This window comes from Clinocottus analis, unplaced genomic scaffold (genome assembly GCF_023055335.1).
Source record: "Clinocottus analis isolate CAN_PGR_092001 unplaced genomic scaffold, fCliAna1.0.p SCAF_11, whole genome shotgun sequence".
Taxonomy (NCBI): domain Eukaryota; kingdom Metazoa; phylum Chordata; class Actinopteri; order Perciformes; family Cottidae; genus Clinocottus; species Clinocottus analis.
The window spans coordinates 4716074-4736469 of NW_027175832.1; the positions used below are offsets into that span (position 1 = coordinate 4716074).

The 20396-nt window shown below is 41.9% G+C and overlaps 1 protein-coding gene across 3 annotated transcripts in view; it reads left to right on the forward strand.

The window, feature by feature from the left end:
• LOC137803460 (low-density lipoprotein receptor-related protein 8-like) overlaps positions 1–20396 on the forward strand; it is a 64544-nt gene that overhangs the window by 12351 nt on the left and 31797 nt on the right. For all 3 annotated transcript variants that reach the window (XM_068601943.1, XM_068601934.1, XM_068601952.1), the window contains exons 3-4: positions 10452–10574; positions 20129–20257. In XM_068601943.1, coding sequence (XP_068458044.1) covers positions 10452–10574; positions 20129–20257 — 252 coding nt within the window. The remainder of the gene's footprint in view (positions 1–10451; positions 10575–20128; positions 20258–20396) is intronic.

The following is a 20396-nucleotide window of genomic DNA, read 5'->3' on the forward strand; positions in this document are numbered from 1 at the left end:
TTCACCTTTTCAACGTCTGGCAAGAATGAGTCTCATTTGGCTTTTTAGCGCCTTGGCACCGGAGATGCTGCTCACTTACTTGGTTGGCAATGCAACCACTGGGATGGGATTCTTTCTCTTCTTTTGGCGGGATGCTAAACTTAGATGGTGAACATGGTAAAAATGGTAAACAGCCCCATGACTTAGCCGTCCGGGGCAAATTTGTATTTGTGATTTTGGGCGACAGAAAATAAACTAAAATTCAACACAAACATTATCATTATGAGCATGTTACTGACATTAGTGTATAGTTTTAAAGGCACCAATAACAGAGCTGGCCACATAGCTGTAGACTGTCTTGTTATCCTCTTTGAACAAGACACATGAAGTGGTTCATTTTCAATGGCGTGACATTTTCCCATCACAAGTTCATCTTAAATTGATGGCCCCACTGGCTCTTTCATTGTTGCAGGCTTTATGGGTTGTGTCAGTTCGGTCTCAATGGGGTGCGAAGGCATTTGGTCCTGCAGTCCTAATTACTTCAGACAGATGGATTATAATTGTTAAGAACAGTGTCTCCTGGGTTCATACAGTGAATGTGTATAGGGGGAAGTCACTTTGGGATTCTCCTCATTAATTTCCATTCATCTGATCGCCTATAGCACAGATCTCATTTCAAAATCACACTTCATCTCAAACTGCTGTGAAAAAAAGGTCAAAGGCCTTTTTGTGGGTGCACACTTCAGAAGTTTTTCACCAAAGAGGAAGGAAAAGAAGTCAAGATATTCTGTCATCCGTCTTTCAAAGTGCCTGCTCATATGAGTGCATTTGTGCACTAAGTGTAGCAGTGAGTTTACAGTGTACTGTAAAGTGTAATCGCACAGCACTGAAGTCTTCCCCTGAGATCTTCTACAAAGCTTTGAAAGTTCTCAGTTTCTAATCTGTGAACTGGCAGATTTTAAAGTTATTTGTATCTTAGTGGAAGCTTTTAGTCCAGATTTCTTTTGCAACTTAAAAATTAATGAATATACACACGGTGATACATCTCAGTGACGTGTTCTTGGAGACTTTGCGGAAAGTTAAACTCCCTCTATCGCTTCCCAAATATTTTCTTCTTTCTTCCTAACCCTCAGCTGCGCCATTAGAGCTGCTTGGTAGCTGATATTAAGAACTGTTCTTGCTTACCAGGCACTGGGCAGCTCGAACATGAAACCATGGCTGAGATGTGTGTGATGTCGAGCTTCCCTGAATCATTACAGGTTTGAGGGCTGGGAGTCTGATCAATACATCTCTGCGGAAAATGGTCTGGGTAGACTGCTGCGACTGGGATGAGAAATACAAGACCTCAAGACTCAATAACAGACAACGCAAAAGCAGAAGAGTCAACCTCTGCAGACAGTGTGGTGTTTCAGGCCAGGCAGAAGGAGCATCTGGCTGCTGTGTTGATTTGGAGTTATTTCAACTGGAGCATGCTGGAGAGGGAGTAGGAAGGGGATGGGAAGGGGGGCTGCGGTGAAGGTGTCAGCTGTTTGGCTGAGAGACCTGTCCTTAAACTATGCGTCTCCTTGTTTTCGACACCACTTAATGACCAAAAACTGTGGGGCAGGTGACAAACTGCACCAACCAGCGTGTTTCCTGTCATGAGGACACGTCAGTCGTGAGGTGATCAGCTATAGCACTTTATGACATGTATTTGACAATGTGTCATTAGCTGCAAAGTTAGCTTAAAAAAAAAAAATGCAAAAATTCCTTTTGCAAAGGCCTTCATCAAAATGAAGCGTCAAGCATTTCAGCTCAAGAGGCCCATCCGTCTGTCTCGCAGGATTATTTTTCAGGAATGTTACCCAAATGGTTCCTTTTATGATAAAAGTAGGACTGGAGGTGCATGCACTCAGCTGCAGCTGTGAGAAGTCCACATTATCTGACCTTTGCTGTAGATTTTGCAAACGGCAGCAGAGGCTGCTTCCTGCAAACACCTGCTGTTAAAAACTTTCCAGCTTCCGCCGCTTCTCATCATAATGAGATCCCTCTGCCAGAAATGATCCTGTTTTTTTTTTTTAATGAATTGCTTTGTTATTGCTTAATTCTTCATCCCAGCTGCTTACATTTTTGAAACATTGTTCTTGTTGTCTTCGACTTAGAAGACTTTGGTGCAACATCAGGCGATTCTCAGCTGAAACAAAAATCACTGTCACAACATGAAATAAGGCAGTTGATACTGGGTGTATCCCCGTAGCTCCTTCTTCCTACCTGCTGCTCTGCTGAAGACCGGTTGTGCCGTTTACTCCCTCCATCACACCCTCCTCCTGTGAGGCTCCCGTCTGTTTCTGGAGGCGTTTCTCTTGAAAGCTATGTCCTCCAAATCGTAGTGCTAGTGTCTGCTGTTCTGACACCCCTGCAGTTTGACTGTGCTCCCTGCTGGATCATTAGCAAACTGCTGGAATTCATGCAGGAGACAGCCCCAGAGAGCGAAACCTGCCTCGCACACTATAACTGTATAACCTCATGTACAACAATTGTTTTAACTCCATAATGAGATGTAAAATTCCTGGCTGAATCTAGGTTAGACTTTCCAGCAGAAGTGATAATTACATTACAGCTGGGTTGCATCACTGATGCTGCTGAAGAAACACATGTCAGCTGTAAAGGAGGTGCAGTGCACTTTGAATTGTACTGTATATTGTATTAGTCACCTTCATCTGTGTGTTCTCATCTCTATTCTTAAATTCTGACGTTATATATTCCCAGATACACAATGCATGGGTCTTATTGGTAGTATTTCTATGTTCACAGCCTTGTTCTTTGCTGATGAACCTGATGCTTCTTTTTGATGTGGGTACTATTTTACAGGATGACAGAAATATCCAAGTTAAGACAAATTAATGCATGTCACGTAGCATTTCTCTATGGTTGTTGCATAGTAAAAAGGATGAGCCATAAAGTTATGCAAGTAATGTAAGCTAATGTAGGTCAGCTCACTATCTGACTACTCATCTCATTCAGCAGTCACAGCGACCTAAAAGATGTCCAAAGCGTTTCTACATCAACACGTCATTAAGCTTAACAGGGTTTGATTTCCTCCTCTGTTTAATACAGTGAATAACTGGTCATGTCTGGTCTATGTATTTTACTTCCTTTATTATCCGCGACGGGAGGATCACGCGACGGTTGCGCGCGTGTGTCTGTGTGTGTGCTTGTCCGTCCATATAAGCCATCCGCGAGTGAGTGGGTGTGCTGGTTCATGTCCATGTCTAAGTTCATGTCTACACTTTAACATGATTAATTTAACACACTGCGTGCATATATATTATACTATACATGTTTAGTCAGTTTCAGTTGAGTCGCCTGCAGCTTTAGCCGGCCCTGCAGTTTTTAGGATGGAACAGTGTAGATCCTGTGTCCTGTGAAGATGCCAGGCTGGAGGAGGCAAATGTTAACATATGGCTGTATGTCAAAGATATTTTGCTTCTCTAAACCAGCAAACAGGGAAAAAGGAAAGTAGCAGAGGTCAGAGGCAGGGAGCAGGTATCATGTGGTGAAGGTCAGGGATATGTGTGTATTTGCTGATCAGTCAGAGCAGTGGCAAGCTGCATTCGTAAACACCGATGCATGTGTTATGTCAGCAGTTTATGTCAGTTTTATTTAACTGCTCTGTGCCGAGTGCAGTGTGTGTGTGTGTCCACTCCATGCATGCTCCACAGGAGCATGCATGGAGTGGAGCGAACCGTCACATGAACATGAATAAAAGAATTGCATTGAAGCCTGAAAACAGTTTGATAAATCAAGACTTGTTCTGCATGTCAATGTGGCTCAGCTGTGTCCTCTTCTCCCTCTTGCGGACAGTGGTGTACAACCATCTGTACTGCTTTCTGATATTGCTCTGTCATACTTCAGACATTGAGGTCTCTGGGCTTTAGCCTAGCTGAAGCAAAGCGCCTTCAATATAAGTCTCTCAGGCTGGAACTAAGGAGCTCCGCTAGCTTACGCTGCTTCGTCTCCTTCTTGGTCAGGGGTTTGTTTTGTCAATGTGAACACACAAGGGGGGGAGAAAATCTGTCTTTTTAGTAGGCTAAGATCTATAATTAGTCCAGCATCTGTCCTTGGTCAGTACACAAGGTCAGAAGAAATGCTGGGCAATAAACAGCATCAAGTAGACTGAATGTATTGTGATGCCCACCTGGCAGCGGGCTTTGTGGGTCTCTTAAACACTTTATAAAAAGACACTTTTCAGTTCAGGTCCATTAAAAATATTAAAGTCATCAATCAAGGGGCAATTTACAATATAAATACAACACCCAATGAGACAAGTTAAGTCAAGTTGATTTATATAGCCCTGAATCATCTTCAATGAAAAGGAAAACAAGGCTTGTCTACGTTAAAATGAAAATTAAGAGTATTGGATTTACCAGGAGGAGAAGAAGCAATGTGGTTCCATATCTGCCTCATTTTATCTTTTAACATGTGATTTGCTCCGATGCCAGTACTCTGTAGCTCTGTGTTGCAGATCAATACTCTATCAACCAGTGCTCAATTAGAGCTCAGTGCCAATTGGCTTTTAGTCTTCCTGTTGGTTGCAGAGGCTCACTGCTCTCCACACAGCCCTGCTTCCAGCTAAGGGGATGGAATCCTCCTTAGACTTATTCACTCTAAGGACGCCTTTAATTCGCATATGCAGCTTTGACTGTGGGTATACAATAAAAGATGTATTAAATGTAAATGAGAAAAGTTCAGCCTGTGCATCGGGCACTTCTGGAAATCCGCAACACTCAAATTAGCCTCATTAGATTTTAAAAATCGTTCGTGAAAGCAATTTCAAGAACAGCTTGTCCCAAGTCTTGTTGATGTCATGCTGTATTTTGAAAGCCACCATGGTATCCTATTAATTTAGGACGGTTCAATCATTTGCATGCCGGTTAATGCCAACAGGATACATTATGTTTCCTGCTCCGACAACATTCCCTACTTCACTCTGAGCTAATGAGGCCATTTGTCTTCTCATGCCCAGGAGAATGTGCTTATCTCTGCGTTACCTATTAAGCTTCTCGTGGCCTCCGAATAGAAAGACTGTCATTAATATCCTTCAAGGTAAAAAAAAGAGAAAGGTTTCACCAGGGGTTTAGTGCGTGCGCATCGCTCTCTCTCTCTGTGTGTGTGTGTGTGTGTGTGTGTGAGCGTGTGTCTGGTGACTGAAGGCTGTCTGCTGCTCCGGTCTTGAACATCACTGAATGATTGAGTGAGCTCAGTTCAGGGCACATTAAAAAGTAAAGCCAGGAGCCATAGTCCCACATGTACATATGCACACTTAAGTTTCATCAGTATATCAGAGTTTTTAAGTTTCCTTGTTGGTAACTTAAACATTATTTGTGCAATTGTTACTAAAAATGCATTATTCATCGTTGCAATTGCAACACATCTATTCACAAATATGACTACAGAGAAATATTGTGGCGGTGTTTTGTCTCTTCTACTCCGCCTTCTTCTAGTGGGGGCAGTGGATTTATTTTTCTGCTCCGACATCAAGGTTAAAAGTACAGACCCAGGAGTCAGACCCTAAGCCTGTCCTCCATTATTTTATTTATTTATTTTTTTTTTAAAAAAGGTAGGATAGAATATCTCTATCTCGAGCTAATGTTTGCTACGACTGAATCGTGGAAATGTGTAGAGCATCACACAAGTGTGTGTATGTGTATGCGTGCGCGTTAAGGAGAGGCATGCGTGCCGTTCGGGAGTTTAATACTACAAGATATTCACCCATTCACACCCTTTCATACTCATTCACTGATGGCAGGTATGATACCATGCAATATGCATCCTGCCAAGCGAGACTAATTAACTAATTAACAGTCGCGCAACACTCACACACTTCGGCACAGTTTAAAAAGGAGCTATTTGGGGTGAAGTATCTTGTACTAAGGACACACTGACATTGACTGAGGAGCCAAGGGTCCAACCTCCTATCTTCTGATTGAAGGATAACCCGCTCTACAGGCCTTATTGTGGATGACATCAGCCTTGTTGATGTGTGTGCAAAGTGTCTATAGTCTATTTGATTGCCTTAATACTATGAAATCTTAATTCCTCAGTTCAAAAACATTAAAATATCTGATTCTTTGATAAAAAAATAAAATAAAAAAAAGAGTTGGCACAAATCTGTGCCCATTGAAAAATACAGAGGAGAGTGTAATTACAACTCCAGAGATAACAATGACGGCGATGAAAATAAACTGACAATCTGTGAACCAATTTACTTTTGGATTCATTCAACAACTTTGGAGTTGTTTTTGTTCACAAATTCAAAGGGGACGCCTCCCGAGTTTGCGATCGCTCTGCATTTGCCACCCCTGTCTGACTCACTCTCCATGGTGACAATGGCCAAGGATTGTGGGTTTTTGTAGTTTTTAAACCATCATTTGACTTCTCAGAAACAAAGCTGAAATATTGATCGCTGATGGCAATTTCATAAACCTATGTGACAACTGGTGAACTAATTAGAGAGTCCCTCATCCTTAAGTGTTAAGTAATATTTAGGATATCACTATACAAACATTTTAAATTTAAAAAAAGGGAAAATACTGACCAAACAACCGATCCACATTGCTCACTGACATTGCTTTAGAGCCACAGCGATAGCTTGGTTAGAAATGTTCAATTCTGGTGAACAGCTCCTCAAGGCAGGCTTGTGCAGATTTCCATGCAGTTTACACCCCGGCGCCTCTGATGCTGCTGAGGAAAATCATACATCGGGTCACGTTAGCGTTGAACAAAACTGACCTCTCCATATCTGATAATCATGTCAAGCTCCACATCAACCTACAACTCATACTGTAGCGTCTACCATGCACTTCCTCATAATCTGCGTTTAAGAAAGATGAAAAGGATTAGAAGCGGTGAAATGTTGATAACGGCCCCAGAGGGGGAAAAAGCTCCAGGTGCGGTTGTTGAAGCGTGGCGCTCCTTCCTACAGTACCTCCTTCAGAAGACACAACATGGCTGTGTGAACTCCCCTGTGCAAGGTCCTCATTTTCTCTGTGTCACATCCCATTTGTAATGCTCCCGATAGGCGATTCACACAACACAGAATCGCTGTTTTGTTTCTTCTTAGATTTTTCCGAGATGCACCGGCGCTATGTGCCTGTGTACCACTTACTGTGTGTGTTGGTGTGTGTGAGGGTGTTTACCTGTACAGTGCCCAGTGTAGATTTTAGCATTGAGTAAGCGCCATTTTTGCCATCTACAAGAATATTGCCCGTTTTTATTTTATATCACACTTTCCATTAGGATTTCATCAAGCGTTATTACTGTGTGTCACTCTCCATCTCCGCCGCTATTACTCACCTGCTATTTCTCGTCTATTGAAAAGAAGCTTTCTTTCCTCTCATTCTCATGTCACCTCCCCCTCCGGTCCCCCACAAGTCGAACATTTTAAAACCTCTGCTAATTAAAACAGAAAGTCAATCCAAGCAGATGGCATGAGCTGGCCTAGGTAATTATTGCCAAGTGAACCATGGCCCCTGTAGACCCCATCTGAAATGAGTAGAAAGCTCAGTTGGATTGGGTAGAAGAAGCTCAGACTGAGAAACTGCACATTGTGTGCACATCTGACCTGCAGGGGCCACGAACCGGATGAATGGGAGCTCTTCAAGGCCTTTCTCAAGACATCAAATGGAGTCTTTAGCACATACTGCATTGCGTTAGATTCTCAATTTCCCTCGTCTCTCTTCATTCCTCTCGCGGGAGTCCGATTAATTAATTATTTGAATACAAATTTAAAATGTGTGTTGCATCTTCCAGGATTTGTAGAATCGTATAGGAATGGAACCATTCTGCTTCCTTTAAACTCTGTATTATGCCTCAGGGTTTGTTTGTGTGTTGTCTCTCTCTTACAATGCCACACCTACTTACAGGACTGATGAAAAGGTTTTGAAAATATGCATCCCTTATGCGAGTACATGTCTTCTTATGCATGTTGCAGGAAACCGTGTGTGAGCCCACCACTAACGAGTTTATACACTTGAGAGGTGTTAGTTAATAGGATGTCACAATCCTCGTTTGCCTCCATAATCATCTTTCTTCACCTTTAACAAAGGCCTACATTCCTGCTCTCTAATGAGGGAACAAGTGGTACTTAAGCTGCACGCCTGAATATTGTCACGCTTTGTTATCTAAGAAAAACAATAAAAAATGTGTTCATTTTTTGTAGGCAAAGGCAGGAGGGGCAACATTTGTCTCTGTAGTTTGAGGTCCGTTCATTACATTTTGCCAAAAAACGAGAAAAAAAATGTTAATTTACATCTTTAGAGTGAAATTAAACTGTTGACTAGTTACAGGCTCAAAACACATTTACCACTTCAACACACGTCCTATCAGAGCGACACAGACATTTTACAATTTTTTGTAGCGACAACAAGCCAAGATGAGCCGTTATCAGTTTGACTTTGGCACTTTGACACAGGCGATAATTAAGAAAAGGGCAATTAAACAAGATTTAGAATTGGAGGCAAGCAGTTTCTAATGGGAGTGCTTCTCGGTGGCAGGCTTTCGTGAAAGAGTTACAATCGCTTCATAGATAACGCGCTGGTGACCCACACTGAATGTGAGAATCACATTTCTGGGATATTATGCGCGTTGAAAGCCAGCCAGTAAGACAGAAGGGTGTCGCAGAGGAACTGGACACCTTCTCTTCCTTTTTACAGGTTTATTACATTTACAGGTTGACACTTTGAATGACTCACTGAAATGAGCTCGTAACTGAGATGAGACAAGCTACATGTTGATAAAAAAAAGACACATATTGTGGTAAATTAGTCATAAGAGGACATTAATACAGCATTTGGGAAATACACTTTACTAATGAAAATTTACAAGAGTTCATTTTTGTAAGTAATGCATGCTACTTTGTGTGACTTGCCCAACATGTAAAATGACTGTTAGTCTGTTGCCTCCTTAATCAATAATTATTTCTAATCGCTTCTGTTGGACTTAGACGCTTATTTAAGTAAAGGATAGCCGGATCACACATGGTATGATCTTAAATAATAACTACATTAACAACCTCCAGCTTGCTGAAAATATTTAGCTGAATTCAACACCTTAACATTTACAGCAACAGAGTGAGGCCAGCAGACATTTCCATCTGAAGGGAACGCAGCTTAAAAGCAATTACGACATCCGATTGGTGTGAGGGCTCCTGGAGCTACTTAACCATGAATAAGTCCCACTGATGAAGCGAACTGGCAGCTCAATGCTAACTGGACAACTCAAAGCAGAGTGTTCATGTCAGTGTCACAAACGTGACAACATTCTGCTCTATCATTTAGTGCGTACCGTTTTTCAAGCCATTCCACCTTGACAGCCGTTAAGAAATGATCCGCATGTACAATTCAAGTTCTTTTAGTGTAAATTGTAACTGCTATGTGTGACCCGCTTTTTAAAGTTGAAGTATAACTCCTTCGCTGTGTTTGAACTAACAGTGACGCTTTGATGCTCTTTAATTCCAACGTCAAGGAAGAGCAGGAGTTGGAAGTGAGAACAGAGTTAGGTGTCAGCACAGCAAAGGCTCTTGAAAAATCACTGCCTGCTCTCTTTCCTCACAGCCCCTCAGCTGAGCTTAAGCTCCCTGCACATCTCTAAACACTATATCTAATTTGCAGCATCGGCGCCAAGATGGGGCCAGTTTAGGAACAGTTGTGACTGTAACACCAGCCCAGAGAGCTCAGCTTAGGGCCTTTAAGCCAGTGATTTATGAGACGGTACTGCAGGTCCTCTTGGACTAACACGTTGAGATTGAATGACTCTGACCTCTGTCTGCTTCTGGCCGAGCTCGCAGCCTCGTTGCTACAGCTGGAGTGTGTTTTTTTTTTAAATGTGTTAATAAACATAGTAGGATAGCATGATTCGAGTAGCTACCGTCATAAGCTTAGAGGCCTTGCGTAAAAGTTTTGTTCACGCCGTTTCCATCTTTACATGTTTAAACAGGCTTTTTCCTGGCAAGATTTGTTATTTCCAATTCTCTGCATGCTTGACATGTTCAGCCCCGTGGCCTTGCTGGGTTGGCGCTTTCCGTGGTAAATAGGTTTGGGAGGTAAAAGGTTTAAGAGGCTCTCTGAGCTTACGGTTTTTAGCAATCGGCATCCATTTACTGCTCTGTGATGGAAAACCTGAAAGAGAGATTAGACTTCTGGAGACGAGCAGATGAAGGGGAGGGGAGCTGGAGACAGCAGAATGCATCACAGTCGAGAAAATAGGGAAAGTGGAGATAATTAATGAGGGGGCTATCTCGAGTAGTGCGAGTGAAGGTGAGCCTGATTTCTGACAAGGGGGATGATTACTGGCATTTCGATAATGTGACCATTTTCACGACAGAGATTAAGTTCTACTGCAGACCGGCAGTGTCATATCGTCTTCACACGTTCTGGTCTCACTGTCATTCTGTGTGTGTGTGTGTGTGTGTGTCTGTGTGTGTGTCTGAGCAGCCAGGAAGACGTGTGCGCCCGCAGAGTTCGCCTGCTTAAATGGCCAGTGTGTCCCGGGACGGTGGCGATGCGACGGGGAACCAGAGTGCCCCGATGGCTCCGATGAGGCGGAGGAGACCTGCAGTAAGTCAAACTATTCAGTCTATTTTAACTTTGGTCTCATTGCTTTGTTATGAATTATACTCTCTGCTGTGTAGTTTTAACTTTAGGTTAAGCTCTAAGCCACTATATTTGGAGGTTAAACTGAAATTGAGTGAACTCATGTCAATTATAATCTCTTTTTAACAAAAAATGTGCAATTATGGTAAGTAGGACGTACATTAAGTTAAAGTTGCACAAGGATATATTAAGGTAGCTTTTTATAAAGATTGGTTTGGATAATGATTACATAGTACCCCCTTTACTTTTGGTTGAATCCTAAATATGTCAAAGGATGAATGGATGGAGGACCCAAATGCTGTAGAACAGTTAATAAAAAGTAAATTTAATAAAAAAATGTAAAAAAACAACACTTACCCTAACACAGGGGAATGTACAGCGGACACGCAGAAACACATATTAAACACACTGTACGACCCGACAAGAAGAACGAGAGACAAACAGGGTTTAAATACAAGAGGAGGTAACGAGACACAGGTGGAAACAATCAGGGCAGCACAGGTGAAGAGGATACACAATCAGTAACCAGGCAGACAGACAATCCCCAAGCAGGAAGTGCAGAGACGCAGGGGACACAAGACTACAAAATAAAACAGGAAACAGAAAACTACAAATCATGACAGAATAACTGTAAGAATGCTTGTGTCTCTTCTTTCTTATTTTAGGTAGTTTTAGTGATGTCTCCTGCGTTATTAGAGCTCACACTGAACTTTATGTTATTATTAATAAAAAAAAAAAACATAGACCAAACCAGAGAAATAAATAACAGGTTGTATGAATTTGCAATTTCCCTTCCTCTGAATTGTTGTCTGCGTCGCTAAGAGGCGGCGTGGGATAAACTGTTACAGTCCATTAGATATTTAACACTAAAAAAATATAACGGTGGCTGGCTTAATGTGGTGGCATTTTCCGCGTTGCATCCGGATTCGTCGCCACGCCTTCATCTCAGTGGTTTCAGACACGATTTCATTTGAGTCTTCTACCTGTATTCGGGTTGCTAATTTACCTCGTTATCTCGGCTCCAGCTGCCATTCAGCCGCCTCCCCCGCCTCCACTCGCCCACACACTTCAATACTCAGTGCTGTCTGATGGAGAGTGCATAGCCAGGCCTCGACTATCTCTCTGCCAACCTGTTAGAATCGAGTATCGCTGGCTGGCTCACTTGTAGCCTGTGCCAGTCTAGCGCACCCACACACCGGCTCTGATGTGGGGTTACTGTAGGTGAGCTGACGTTTCCACAACCAAGCAGGGCCTCAAGCGCGGGAGGCTTGAACCAGTTATTAATTGTTTTCTGTCTTGTTTAAACGCTCATTTTGTTTTCTCCCACGGCTGCTTGATGTCTGTAACCCCAAGAGAGAAGCAGATAGAGCGGAAAGCACTGAATTGATGAATAATGAAGTCTTAGGAAGAAGCACAGAGCATCCGGTCACTGGAATACAGCTCCAGAAAGCTTCACCCCTCCGAGGTCTTCTTCAGGCATATGTTGGCCTCACTGTCATACATTATGTTCAATGAATCAACACGTTGCTTCTATTTGTTTTTAGTGTTGGCGCTGTTTGATACGAAATGCATGCTGGGATGCAGGACTTGTCTACCCACACAAGTTCACAAAAGTCCCCTCGCGAAACCAAGACATGTACTGTCGATGGTAACGGTTTGTAATGCACACTCGTTGTAAAGTACTGATGTCTTGGTTAGAGGTTGCTTACACAACATCATCAACATCATTCAGCAGTTGGGAACTGAAATGTTTGGCCTACCCGTCATTATAATGCTCTTTAAACCAATTTTTAACGCTATTGTGGGAGGGAATTAAATTGCATCAGGCGGTGCGGGAAATGAATCAAGAAAAAGGCGAACAAATCTTTCAGAGGATATCTACTCTTGTTTCGGTCCATTTTATTGGCTGTGGAAGTGTGCGTCTGTTCAATGAATAATGTAGTAGCCGAGCAAAGCTTCTGATGCCACCCCAGGAAGTTGAGTGCGAATAAGGAGACATAAAGGGACCTCTGAAGGATAACAAATTTATATTGGAAATCCAATTAAAGATAAATGAAGGAGAGATTCGTCTCTTGGCTGCAGAATAAAAAGATAGAGATCTGGGCCGAGAAAAAAGTCATTTATATGGAAATCCCTTATGTATTGACTTGATGTTGTGATGTAAAACTCCTGAACACCACCAACATAGAACATTTTTCTTTGGCTTTGTATTCCTCTCTGTGAAAATAATAAGGATGTATTCTTTATTTTGACAGAACTTGTCAGAAATATTGTGTTTTAAACCAAGTATCGTGAGGTGTGGAGAGATATCTGGAAACATTAAGGTCCTTCTCCTTATCACTAAAAGTCAGACTATAATACAAGTCGTCTTCAACGCTGCGCAGCACTCCTTATTATGTGTTCGAGGCGAGAAGTGTCCAATTGAGGCTGTATCCTAAAAAAAAGCGTTCGTTCGTAAGAACCACTTCATCACAGATGTCTTTCAGTTTGAGTGGATCCAACTGTGCCATAACTACACCGGAGAGAAAAGAGACTCAAGCATGAACGATGTGCAGATATGCATTCAGCATCTTAAGCAACGGCCAACATACTAGTGAATTGCTCTTTATCATCTGTCTCGTTCATCTTCTTTCACTGATAAATTACCTTGCCTGTACCTGCCATTTGGTAGGATAACAAAGGTGTAATAAGAAGTCAGCATCTGTCAGGGAAAACCTTTTGACTTGCTGTATTATTTAAATGAACCTACAAAATAAATTAAAAAAAACAACTGACATGAACATTTAGCATTCCAATCAGGAGAGACAAGTCGGATGAAGAAAAGCTAATTGATTATTATAAGCAGATGACATGTGATGCTGAAGTCTTGATCTCGAGACGTCTGCTCTGAGCGGCAGCGAAACAAATCCATACACTGATGTTGATGACTGATGAGGTTGATGAAAGCATGAGTGGAAAACTGTACGGTGGAGTGGGACGTGTAACCTTCAACATGGACGTACTGAAAGGCAGGGGGATCACTTTAAAAGAGATGGCACCAAGATGATAGACTGAGAATGTTGGCCAGCTGATCAGGAGCCGGGGCCTCATGAGGTCGCATGCGTAAGAGGAGTGAATGGCAGTATGAGAAATAAACTACAGGACATAGTTACATTTTTCCTGACTGAACTTACACTAAAGTTTCATAAGTAAAATTCCACCAGTATCAGCATTTGGCTTAACAATTCAATCCCATGCAACACTTCACTTTATAGTCAAAAGCTCCCAAGCTTCACATTTATCAATTAAACTTTTGCTGGAGTGATGATTGTTTTACCGTCTTAACAGTTGTGGGAAGGGGCGGCATTTCACACAGACTGCATCCAATCTTTAACGTGCTGGAGATATTAAATTTGCCATTATGTAAATAGCAGAGACCAGCGAGTGCACAACCGTTTTACACGGGTTAATTACGTATAGCACAGCGTACACCTTAATGCATCATGCTCCAGTTAGGCTGAAGCCTGATAAGACACGCTGTGCTCTCTCTCACATGCAACCCTCGTCTTGTTTTTCATTCTTTTTGCCCCCCAACTCTCCTGTACTGTCTGTCTTTTTCAGTTCCACATGTGCACACACACACATACAGTACACATATATTTGCACACACACACACACACACACTTCCACAGTTAGCTAAGGCATCTTGGACCCAGTGCTGTAGACATCTGTGCCACATTCATTCTGGCTCACTGAGTGGATTCTCAATTACACGCTGGAGTAGCGTTACACTGCTTTATCAAGAATTCAAATTCGGGCCACACTGAGCGAGTTACTCGCGAGTCCTGAAAAATGAATGATTCTTTTTGGAGGAACGTGAAGTGCCTGAGCTCATAGTTTTTGCATTAGATTAATGTGTAATCACAGGAACTGGGCCACTGCAGCCAGCTGTGCAGCGGCCTCTCTGCTCCCTGGCCAGAGCAGTGGCATTTCTCTGGGCCCGATTCCCTTTGTTAAGGATTCAACAAGAGACGGAGGGTGCTAGCTTCCTGACACTTTCTGTCTAAATTGCTGAGTTCAGCACATTTCTGCATGTCAGTTTGTCCTTTCTGCTTTTAAAATCATTTCAAGGAGTTGACAGGCCTCAGGGAACTTGCAGTGTTTCATCTTTCTCAAGGAGTCTTTTATTATGTGAGGACATAACCCGAAACTAGTGCATATTTGGGAAAAGGGGGAAAATATGTAGTTTTTCTCTTTGAATCTGCCATATAGTATTTTTTTATTCGATCTTCTTTAGTAGTATGTCATTTGTAGTGGATTATGGATATTTTTATGTCTAATATTAAAGCTTTGCTTTTTTAAAAAGCTTTATCATAGAAAGATGTTCTTGGTAAATAGTTTGCATTGCACATCCTAAACATTACATCCGTGTGTGTTTCACACACACATTAAATGTACTGCATGGATTTATACTACATTTGCTTCGTGGCTGTTAAGCGTAGGTTTCCCGTTGTGTTGTTTTTTGCTGTTGACTTTTCCATCTCTGATTGTTGAAATTGTCCCTGCAAAAGTTTCTTTTGCAAGTTACTATGTTAGTAAATCAGAACCACAGCTGATGAAAGTCTCATTAATAGTAGAGCCTGACATAGTTTGAATTTTGAGGCCAATAATCTAATAATCTATTAATTGTCTCAAGTTGATTGCAGCTCTAGATGACAGTGAAATTAGAACAGTAACTTAATAACGATTAAAACATAAATAATTCAATAGAAGGATGGCTCAGTGCGGAACTCTGTCAATGAACAGCAAAACAGCTCCATGTTTATGTCCACTAATTTGGTTATTAGAATAGTATTTGAATGGTTAGCACTGTGATAAACCGGCAACCAGTCAAGTGTGTATCAATCGCCCAGTGTCTGCTGGGATTTGAAACCTAAAACACACACTTTTATTCAGCCGTCACACTCGGGGGGGCTCAGGTACAAAACTTAATATTAAGTGAAGATGCATGCCACAGTGCATTAATTGCTAATGCGCTTTGCTGAAAATAACAATTTTCCATCTTGTAGTTTGCAAGCGGCAAGTGTTCTCCGCTGTACCAGATCTATAATTCAGGGAGGAGGACATGGCCACGCTAACCCGGTTTAATGAAGCGGCGAATCTGAGTATGACTCATGCTATTGGAGCGCTTTGTGCCTTTTCAGCTATGAGGCAGAGAAGCCGAGTTATCTCAATAACCACCAGAACCCAAACATTGACATACTCCGACTCAGATCGACGCTCACAGCAACATAGACTGCGTCTCAAAATGGCATATCTCAGGCGGTTGGAACAATGGGTGAGAATTACATAAATATAATGTTTGTGAGACATCAGAATGATCATTTTAAGGCGTAACATGTTACTCGCTGTAACTGGCTCTATCGATAAGTCAGGCTATCGCAATCCACGCGTAGAAGCTGTCAACCACCGTCTGTAAGATGAATCACCTCTGTGCAACGTATATCATAAATTATCACCAGCAAAACAGACATTAATTCATCTGAAAAGGCTGCAAATTAGTACTTTAGGAACTCGGAGTGCCGTGTTACATTTGTCACGAAGCTGCAGTTCGTTTATATCCGATCAGTTTCACACATTTTCAGCTCCGGAGCATTTATTAGGCTTTCCTTTATCACCGTATTATATCACATGCCTGGTGACAACTAACAAATTAAAGAGTCTCTCTACTTCTTCACCGAAAGCCAAGTTTAGGGTAAAAGGCTGTCAGCAATAACAAGGTCAATCGTGATGATCAAACGAAAAGTGAAGCCATTAAACCTGTTGAGACGAACACTGCCGTGGGTAAAAGGTGATGAATTCTAAACAGATCTGCTGCCAAAGCGCCGCAGTGGAGACGAATCCTCATTTTTCACTCTGGTGGTAAACAACAGCCAGGCAGTCAGTTTGTCTCTGAGTAATTGGCTTTTATAATGTTGCCACTTTCTCAAGCAAAAACCCCCATTACCTACGTCTTTATACAAATCTATACGCTGTCACTAATCAATCGCTGTCAAGGAGGGCAGTGAGTTCCCACTGCTTTGTCATTTTGAAGTTAGCTTTCTTTGTGTGGGTTTGGGCAGGAACGGACATCACGGTTCATTAAAGAGTCGTACGTTAAAAGGATTGGACAGCTCACTAGTTTTCTGATTCTGCTCCTCTTCATTCTGCCTGCCTCTCCTCCTTCATCTCTTTCCACTTTGTGTGGATGGTTTTGATTTTTGCTTCAGGATACGGACCTGAAAGGTCACGCCGCGTTTGTCTCCTTTTTTTCCCCCCCCTCTTTCAAACACTATTTTGCTTGTGGCGTGTCTCCGAAGCTGTCTTCTGTATTTTTCTCTTTTCTCTGCTCTCTCTCTGTCAACTGTTTCGTTAATTTTCTTCGTCTGATTCTTGTTTTTTGTCAGGTCCTCCTTAGACCTCGTCGGTTGAATTCATTCAGACAGCATGTTATTTCATCTCTCAGAGATTCCAGCTCTTAGCCTCTTTCATCTCAGAAATGTTTTTCTGTAATCATTCATTGCAAGCTAACCATTCCTTCCCGTCGTTAGTTTCTTCAGTCATCATTAAGCTTGTTTGCTCACTGAAGACTCTCGGCAACTGTGTCTGGAAAGTAGAGACTGAAAAAACATTTTACATGGAACAGTTGTCTCTGCTGTGGATGAAGAATATAGCACTGACGCAGGCAACATCAAAGACTTTCACACATCCTAACTTGCCTTGGTAATACCAGTTTCTCACACAAACTTCCTTACACATGAAACAGAAACGAAGGAAATACAGAAATACCCCTTTTCTATCTTAATCTCGTACATTAACCATGAGGGAAATGAAAGGCTAAGCCTGAGCTGGCAGGTGAATAAGGTTAAACTGCTTGATCAGTCCACTTATTTCTTGCTATCCTGCTTCTGTTTTACTCGCTGTAGGATATTGTTTGACGAAATATTTCAGTTTAATACAACCGTCGAGAAATGAAATCGTGAATGAAAGGCAGCTTTTTTTTCTCCACTAACATCACACTGAAATGAACAACTAGGGCCTGGCTGCATCAGCCGTTGTTACTACTTAGTCTCCCCGGGCACCGGCTGCCTCTCCAGCCTCCTCTCCCCACCCTTCCAGTGCCGGGATAGTCGCATACTCCGAGTATGGAGGTTCACGTTTCAGCCCTTCGAACGACATCTAATGGCGGTTCCCTTATCTATACCTGCCAGGCCGTTACACTGCATAAGTCAGTATTGGCTTTGTGCCGATGTATCTGTATGAATGTTTATGTTGGCCAGTGAGTAACAATAAAACACACCATGCACAACACAAGCTCCCTGTCGCAGTTCTCATCCAGGTTAAAGGTCTGATCACTACAGGGAGAGGAAGTGTTCCTTCCGCTCTAAAGCCGTGGCCAAACCCGACACTCTGGCCTGGTCATTGCGCTCCTGTGCTCCTGCATGATCGGCCTCGCTGTCACTCTGAGGACTCTGTGGTCGCTCATGTCGGTCGAGCCACTTTTCTGTTCTGGTACCAGAGCGGTGGAATGAATTCCCAAACGAAGGACAGCATAGTCGGTCTTATTAATCCCAATGTTTAAAAATAATAAATGAATATTGGCCAATATCTGATTTTGAAACTCTCAAATATTGGTGTTACATTTAGTTGACGCTGTTATCTAAAGCGACTTACATTTTTGCTGTATATACGGTAGGCACAGCGGGGAGTAATTAAATTACTAAAGTACAGTAAAGGATTCTGGGAAGAGTTCAACCCTAACAGAAAAAAATACCGTCAAGTTAATCAAAGTCCTTGATAACAGGCCAATGCTTTGTTTTATTGTGATTTTTTTTTAAATTTAATAATTCAAATCTACTGCGTATTGAACTTACATTAGATACAAATGAATTACATTGTATCTCAAGTGCAGGCTTCTTACAAATGCATTTCCATATGAGCAGATGTGCTCTGTTGAGAAAGACCTGGTCTGTCTAGTCCAATCCCCCACAATGCAGTTCACGTCTAGCATCGCTCGTGACATCTTTAGAGATTCTTCTAACCTCATAAATGATATTCATTATGGAGCTTGTTCTCAGTGATCACGCTACTAATGATCCTCACGCGGTGATTTTGCGAGGGCGTCCGTGGAAGAATTGAGAAGCTAAACAAATTTAAAAAAAAATAGAAAATAAGATTTGCAAAAGAAAAAGCATCCACACAGTGATTAAGAGTGTGTGAACATAAAAAGCTAGAAAAGATAAAGCTTATGCTACACTATGCAATTCAAATAATTAGCTACAATTATATTAATATTAGTTAAAGCAATAACATTAAAAAATGTAAAATACAATGTTAAAATTTACATATAAATGGTTATGTTTGTTTGGTAATGTATAGACTGCTATGTAGTGGCTAAGATGAATGAATATGTGCTTGGAATATTCAGCTAAAAGTAATGGTTAATAGAAATAATTATATGGTGAAATTCATCTTTTTAATTTCTCGTTGAGAAATAAACGTGATGAGAAAACGCTCGAATGTCAAAATATTTTATTGAACAAATACAAATAATTCAACTGCTTGGTCAGAGCTCTTTCCCCGTGGATGCTCCAGAGGTCGAACAACAAGTCAACGCTTTTGCAGAATATATATGCGTCACACAAACTGCTCGCTCCAGCTGCACGTTATCTCCCCTCCCCCTCACCGCCTCACTCCCTTTTCAGACGAAGCTAAGATGTCAAGGCCTTGGCAGGTGCTGCTGTTTCTGCTTTTGTGATGGAAGCGGAGGTTGTGAGATCTCACGAGCATCACGTTGAGATTACAGCAAGTCAGAGGCTACCTTTCTTTGTGCGCATGCACACAATGCTCACAAAAAAACCTCCTGTTAAACATTTAATCGTGTAAAAACATCATTGCTATAAAATCAGCTTTTTTATAAAAACTGGCATCCAGTTTAAAATCCTTTCAAAATTCAAACGAACACGTTTGAAAAATAAAATCAAAGATTTTTTTCAGTTCAGCTGACAAGCCTTTAGGGGCTGCATGGGACAGTACAACAAATTATTGTTAAATATAAATATAATATGAAAATGAAACAAATCAAAAAGTTAAATGATTTGTCACGTAGGCCTTTGTATCATACTGGGAGGCTTCAGGCTGCGCTGTAAGCGAAGATGTATAATTAACAACATGCTCTGTAATCTGGATCAAATCTACCCTGTGCCAACTAGAGCAGATTGGCAGGAAAAGGAGGAGGGGGCGTGTTTTTTCTTTAGCTTTTACAGCCAACGGTGCATTTGTTGTATTTCTAGATCTTTCGACATGCCTCTTTAGAGGCGGCCCAGTCAGTAAAACCAATTGGCTAGTGTGGTGGCGTTTTGAATGAGTTTTAACCGCATCTTGGGGGGCGGGGGTGAAAGAAATGGAGTCCAGCGGTGTCTGTAGTTCTTCTTTGTTGCCTTTGTGGGACCATGAAACCACTGAAGTAATCTCCCTATCTCTTTCCTTTCTGCCCACAGGCAAACAGACGTGCCCGCCGGAGAAATTTGATTGTGGGGGATCCACCAACAAGTGTGTCTCGTTGTCATGGAGATGTGATGGGGAGAAGGATTGCGAGAACGGGGCGGACGAGGAGGACTGCGCGTCTGGTGAGTGCAACGAAGTCTGCTGCGATGTTCGCCACCGTCGTGGAAATCCTCCTCAAAGGAACACATGAGCCTTCAAGAACACAAAAAAATGTCAAGTATTTTCAAAGTGTCATTGACAAATGTGCAGAAGTTTCATCCT